Raw genomic sequence first — 6,739 nt, 5'->3', positions numbered from 1 at the left:
CGTCAGTCCGCAAGGGCGTAGGTTTGAATCCCACAGCTGTAATTCTTTTCGTGTGATTTGATGAAGAACGCATTCCGCGGAAACGGTTCAAAACCGTTTTTGTGTCATGTCCTATAGTGTAACGCATCTTCTCCGCTATGATTTTTGAATCACTTATCGACAGTTTGGCCGAGTGGTCTAAGGCGCTGGCTTAAGGCGCCAGTCCGAAAGGGCGTGGGTTCGAACCCCACAGCTGTCAGTCTATATACCTGACTGGTGTTATATTGAGAACCCCGACCTTTTCAGAAGCGAGGTAGTGCAAGATCAAAACCTTCTGATCGATATTGCGCCATCGCACCTCGCAGAAACCGTTCAACCCATTTTTGTGTCCTCTGGTTTGGCAGAGCGATGCATCACCTCGGCTAAGAATCTTGAAGCACTCATCGACAGTTTGGCACTCATCGACAGCGGCAAATAAAATCGCTGATGGTTCAACCATGCGTGGTTTCGCAGCTCGGTCGCAGGTTTCACAATGTTTAAACGTATCAAATAGTAGAGTATTCGAAATGATGGATACTCCATATATGGTCAAAATACTGTGTCCAAGCGAAACATCTCGATTTACAGTTTTCTTTCAGTTGAGCTCTATAAACTAGTTCTCAAACTTTCACTCCATTGTTGCAATACATCGACATAGTTTTGATGCACTGGTCCACTGACGCTCATTAGCCCATGCTCACAGTTTCTCGTGATAATAGAAAGACTCATATACCACTTATGGAACGAGGCGGTGGTATCATCCGTGATGATACGTCACTGTGAGGGGATGATCTGAACGAGCAATGGTAAGCCATGACTTTTTTGCTTCGAGCTACTGATGCACGATTCGAATTGACTTACACAAGACGGACAGAGACTTCCGGAGTATACATATTCTGAGCACCGAAGTCATAGGCTTCCCCATTATAACCGCACTGTCTTCGGAGAAACGACGGTTGAGACACGCCCAAAATGGGCTGCTCGCGGAAAATCACGCGTATCACCGTCTAACTTCAGTTCTCAGTGAAAAGAAAATAATGACAGCTCACAGGCCTTCGACTCCGAGGGCCTCCCCATGATAACTGCACTCAGTGCACTGCCATCTGGGACAGCAGTTGCGACACTTCCAAAACGAGCTGCTCGCGGATATAATCAAGGGTATCACCTACAGACCGCGCCTGCGAGGGAAAAAGTTACGAGGGCTACGCTTCGGGACCTGTTCTCTCGTCTTGGACTCATCTTCTTCTTGGACTGCGGCCAACGGCACCCCGCTAATCTCCTTTTCGACTCCCTCGATCCGCGTTCCGCCACTGCAGCAGTAGCCATGGCTAAGCCATGATGGCTTTGGACATCTCATTTAGTGGTGAGCTTTGTGAACAGAAGGTTCTGTTGAACAGAATCTGTTCGTCAAGCGAGAGAACCCAGTATGGTGCTCATCGAGGGCACCGAAGGCGATGAGATGCTGCACCTCAGGTGCGGCACCTGGAAAAGATTCTCTTTCCACGATTGCTCATGCTGCTCATTGGCGGTACTAGACTTTGGGTCAGCCAGATGCCGCAAGTTGCCCTAACCGCTGGCCATGCTCTGGAAGTAGCTTGCAGTACCATCGAGGTAGGAAGGGTCATGCATTTTGCGGACCGCCAGAGGGTGGATGAGTAGTAAGCGTGTCCAATTCCTTAAGTGTGGCAAGACGAAGCTAGTGAGGGTTTCCAGATAGTTGCCCTGCACTTCGAAGTTCGTCATAGCAGGTTATTGCAATATGCATCGGAATCAGCTTAGGCTTCAAGATTTACGTGAGAAATATTCCTATTCATAAAGGTAACTGACTGATTTTGAGCTTGAATTTCGTGCGGCAGCGGCCGTTCCAAGGTTCGAGGAATATCAGTGCAGTTTAAGTTCTCACTTAAATATCACCGCACGAACCATAAAGGATCGTTGAGTCATGCCCCGGCAAAGAGCTGCTCGCGCTTCAAGGCACGGCGTAATGAGATAGAAATGCACAATACACGTTTCACATAGTAATCTACGAATAATCCGTCTGTTGACCCAAGAGGCTACTCAACCCATACTTTAAACGATCAACAACCCAACCCATCTATACCATCCCATCTCGGGGATTACAGTTATCCAAGTTGGAACTACTTGAAACCTTCCTCAAAAGCCAGCACTAGTCCTGGTATCGAGTAGGGAGACTAAAGCAACGGGAGAATTTAGCTATAAATATTACATGCAAAATGCAGTAACAGCGCAACATGTGCTTTAACGAGTGTAATATAAGTATCCTAGCACACAAAGCATATGTCCCTATTGTGCCATTTGTATCCTAGCCTAGCTTTGCAATGTATAAGTGTTATATTGGAAGTTAGTGAAGTTGGATCATCATTGTGATCTACTGTTGAGTTAGTCTAACGACTTCTCTATAACTTGGTAGCAGCTCCTTCGACAAGCAGAAGACGTCCTTCCTCAAGTTGCCCTCTATATGCAATGGTGTCCGAGTCGACTTCTAATATGCAACTGAAGATTACCCCTGCGTCGGACGCAGTGCGTCCTTAACGGGTTCTAAGTTGACTATTGCCAAGATCGAGGGTTGGTTTAAGAAGTTTGAGACGATAGCCAAATTTTATAATTGGGGTGAGAAGGCTTATGAATATGTCCCGCTGTTCTTGGAAGATAAAGTGCAGGTTGCTTATGATCATATCCCGCTGTCTGATCGCACTGGTTTGAATAAGGTGAAGGCTTCCCTCATCCACAGTCTCCTGACTCAAGACCCCTTTGAGGCCTTTAACTCTAGAGTCATGAATGATGACGAGTCGTATCTTGATTTCAGTTATGATCTCAAACAGCTTGCCAAGAAGATGTTATCTGTTGGTGGGTGTTCGGTGGTACCCGAAGTGGCTGACGCTCTTGCACGAAGCCAATTCCTTCGTGGTGGATGAGATGGTAGAGAGAGCTAAAACTATAAGTCGTGGGAAGGAGATATCTGATCAACGGAAGCAGGAGCTGAGTTTTTATGCTGGTTATTACTCGGCTCACTATGGAGGAAAGGGTAAAGGCAAGAGCAACTACAACGTCAAAGGTGGCAAGGGTGGTAAAGGCTTCAAAGGCTCACCTGGTAAAGGTTACAAGGGCAAGGGACCCTTGCCAAGGGTCTCTATTTGCAGAAGGATCCCTATTGGTTTCACAGGTGTTATTCTTGTGGACGAGCTGGCCATCTTGCCAGGGACTGCCCTATGAAGGTGGGCCCTGATGATACTACGGGTATGCTGGCTATTGATGAAAATTCTGATGCGGTTGATTTTGAAGCCCAGGACATGGGAAACTGATACAGGAGCATGTTTTTAACTTGAGACCCAGCATGCTCCAGTTTTCAGTGGGTCCGTGTAGCAAGATCACTATGCAAATTGGTCTCTTAAAGTTTGAGGCCATTCTTGATAGTGGTTCTTCCCTATCTATATTCCCTAGTCATCTTTTACGACTGATCTCTCCAATTCCTAAACTTCGTTATATATCCCAATCACGTATTGTGAATACTGTTACTACTACTGAGAGTCTGGACTGTGTTACGAAGCTTTCGTTTTTTATTTTAAATAGTGAATATACATTTGTACATGATTTTTACGTCCTCAATAGTGAATCGAATCGTCCATGGTAAAAAGCCCAGACCAGTTTTTACTTATTCTTTACTTAACCGAGCTATAAGGCGTAGTAAGATTCTTGTCGACTTTGAGCAGCGCAAACTGCGAGACATTCTGGTGAGAACACGATTGTTTCGTAGAGTGCTTTTTTGTGATCTTCATGATGCTTACTTTAGCTTAGCACTTTTCCCATTTAACTATCCACTCAATGTAGTGAGAATTGTAAATTTTATTGCTTTCTTTACGGCTGTATCGTTTGGACCTTCACAAGCTCCTCAAAGCTTGGAAATTTCGATTGGTTACCTTATGTCTAAGCTGGATGCAGTTATGAGAAGGCATGTGATAGATGGTGCTCCTAGGACATCAACCTACTCAACCTCATTCATGGATGATGTCTGTCATATGGATAATTTACTTGAGGATGACGCCCCCTTTGAAGCTGAAGGTATCTTCAATGGTATTACAGATGAACATGATATGCACTTCAGTGCAGGTCCAGGCTTGCATGGGGCAAATTCAAGCAAGCGTAACAAGTATCGCTCGTGCGTGCGTGGCGCACGCCATGGTGATCGACTCGAACGAGGAGGTAGTGCAACCGGTCGAGGACCAGGTGATAGCAATCTGGCTGTGCAAGAGCATCTCGAGCCGGTTCCACTCTGGAATTTTTCTTTCTGTCAAACTCCTCGGTCGTTCTTACGCATATACCTTTCGCATCCGCTTATGAAATTCTCTGTATGACCTAGATTGCGTAGTTTGGAAAATTCGGTCTGAGTGTGATACATACCGTTCACTTCCCTTCGTTGTCGTGTTCTCTGTTCTCCTTCTCATGCTCAAGTTGAGTCCCATCTGCTACGAGGCTCAACTTGCTATCCTTTTGAAGCTTGGTGGAGCTGCTCCCCTTGAGACACGTCTTCGAGCGTCGACTCGTGGGGAGCCTTTCGGTATATCGGTCCCGAAATGTGTGAGGTTGCACGGATGATCCTCTAGTTCTGGTGGCCTTTGGTGAACTTAGCTATTTAATGAGCTTCAGTTCTGAGTTCCGTGTAACTCAGCCTGTGCCGTGTCAGTGAATCCCTAGTCTAACCACTGACCGTGGATCAGTGAGGTCTTCCCAAGGAAACACGTCCGTGAGCGTTGATTCCTGGGAACCTGATACAGACTCCGATCGCGTTGCAAGGGAGACCTTCCCCGTCGGGAACTCTCCGAACGTGTGAGTCTTGTGAGACGGATAGGGGACATGGCTTTGTGATGCAGCGTGGTAGACGCTGTGCTCGCTCTTCCGAGGCGACTTTATACCCGTCTCTTCCTATACTTTCATAGTTTACCACATCACTATCGTGCTACCCGGCTGCTTCATTCTCTTTAGGGTTAATTTATAAATTTGGTTCCAAGCTTCGCTCAGTTTTTTGTTGCATCCTCCTACCTATGGCGGATACCTTGGCTAGGGAAACGGAGGCCTTTCGTGCGATCTTCCCGGCCAGCTGCCCAACGGTTCTGCGTGATGCTCTCATCGACAGGCTACTCGCACTTGGTGTGGGTACCGTTGACCTCTCGACCTTGGTCTCAAAGCCAGATATGCTGAAGAATACAATTGTTGATGTCCTTTGCCCTATTGGTGAAAAAGAAACGGCAGATCAGAGGCAACTCCGTTTGATTCGTGGTTTGAGGATCGAATCAGCTTTACAAGGTGCTGCTAAGGCCTTCTCCAACAAGCACGGCCCTGCCGCTCAAGGTCAACTCGAGTATATGGAGCGAATTTCGAAGCGTTATGGTGGTGCGGCTTCCCCCGGTTTGGTGGTCGATCAGGCTACCGTAAAACTGCTGAGTGAGTCTCCTGCTACCTACCGAGAGGTGAAGCTAGGTTCCGATCGTTCCACAGGAGGCAAGAAGCCAGTAGTGGATGTCAACGGCAACATCCAATGGATTCCCGACTCGGCCACTGGTGGCCGCAAACCTCGCAATCTCAGTGAACTGTGGCTCGGCCTTCTCCCCATCTTACTATGTATCGACACTAGTTGCAACGTGAATGGAGGCCCCTGGGTGCTCCACTATTTGCAGGAGTTATGCCGGGTCTCCATGTTATATGCAGAGTCGGCCGCAATGGTCTATGATACCCAGTTCCGTCGGTCTCTGAACGGTAGAGCGTTTGCTCTGGCGGAAAGAGAACGGATTCCCTTGTCCCAAGCGACGGTACGCTTATTAGGTGGTGCCATGGATCAAGAAGCCCTCAGCATGGCCATGGGACCGAGATCATTGGTGGAAGACTCTCAAGTCAAGTCCAACTCCTCACATGTGGTTTCGGGCTCTGGTCCGGCGACAACCCCCAACAAAGAGAGAGCGTCGAAGGCTCCGCCTCCCGGTATCTGCCCACATACTCGCAACCAGTGCCCTTTACTGAAGCTTCGCAAGTGTCCCTGGCCGCCGAAGAGCCATAAAAAGGATACGATGGTCGGAAAAGAGTTGCCTCCGACTAAGAAGCAGAGGCCATGATTCTTTGAGCCTTCTCAATGATCTAGATTGGATCAACAGAGGCTAAACAATTAGGTCATTTCTCATCTCATTTCTCTTACCTTTTATCCGAACATTCGAACTGCTGGTTTGAGTTTGATTCACGCCAGGGTTTCTCGGCAGATTGATCAATTCATGCCCTCGCGAAAGCGTTCAGCCGAAGGACGGCGCAGAGGCCGTGACCGCTACCGGCTAAGTCGAGCGAGGACAGCCCAAGTAGAGTCGTCGGATCCCCCAGCTGAACCTTCAGTTACAGGCGAGGCGACTGCTGAGACTCATCCCTGGATCACGAATGCGAATGAGATCTTTGCTATGGCTGTAGACGAATGCATACCCCCGGTTGATGGAACCGGATTCCCAGCCTTACCTCAATGGTATGATGATATTACATTCTCCGAGCGCTATGAGAAGCTCTCTATAGCACTCGCCAAAGCTCTCCGCTCACGAGCAGAGTCCTGGTCCAACAGGAGCGACGTCTCTAGCTTTCTTCGAGAATATCAGTCTGCTACAAGGTCAGAGCAGAGTCAAGCAGCTTCAAAATGGGTCTCTTTGGGTATAGAGCGCGAGGCTGAGCAGTT

At 48.0% G+C, this 6,739-nt stretch overlaps 3 protein-coding genes and 1 non-coding gene across 4 annotated transcripts; 3 read left to right on the top strand and 1 right to left on the bottom strand.

Moving 5' to 3' along the window:
• The first annotated feature begins 158 nt into the window (after positions 1-158).
• On the top strand, positions 159-238 carry Pmar_PMAR021434. Its single transcript has one exon. It is a non-coding gene; the product is annotated as a tRNA-Leu (tRNA).
• Positions 239-277: 39 nt separating this feature from the next.
• On the bottom strand, positions 278-478 carry Pmar_PMAR021433 (hypothetical protein; the record flags this gene model as incomplete). Its single annotated transcript, XM_002779113.1, has 1 exon — positions 278-478. A coding segment is annotated over one exon (201 nt), but the record flags the coding sequence as incomplete, so codon positions are not given.
• Positions 479-1,530: 1,052 nt separating this feature from the next.
• On the top strand, positions 1,531-3,252 carry Pmar_PMAR021432 (hypothetical protein; the record flags this gene model as incomplete). The annotated part of the gene is made up of 3 exons (XM_002779112.1): positions 1,531-1,629; positions 2,583-2,886; positions 2,963-3,252. The coding sequence occupies 3 exons, from the start codon at positions 1,531-1,533 to the stop codon at positions 3,250-3,252; spliced, it is 693 nt and encodes a 230-aa protein (XP_002779158.1).
• Positions 3,253-5,078: 1,826 nt separating this feature from the next.
• Positions 5,079-6,143, top strand: Pmar_PMAR021431 (hypothetical protein; the record flags this gene model as incomplete). The annotated part of the gene is made up of 1 exon (XM_002779111.1): positions 5,079-6,143. One exon carries the CDS (start codon positions 5,079-5,081, stop codon positions 6,141-6,143), a length of 1,065 nt encoding a protein of 354 aa, XP_002779157.1.
• Positions 6,144-6,739: the final 596 nt, after the last annotated feature.

Source organism: Perkinsus marinus (genome assembly GCF_000006405.1).
Source record: "Perkinsus marinus ATCC 50983 genomic scaffold scf_1104296947810, whole genome shotgun sequence".
NCBI lineage: Eukaryota > Perkinsozoa > Perkinsida > Perkinsidae > Perkinsus > Perkinsus marinus.
This window is presented reverse-complemented; position numbering and strand designations above follow the sequence as displayed.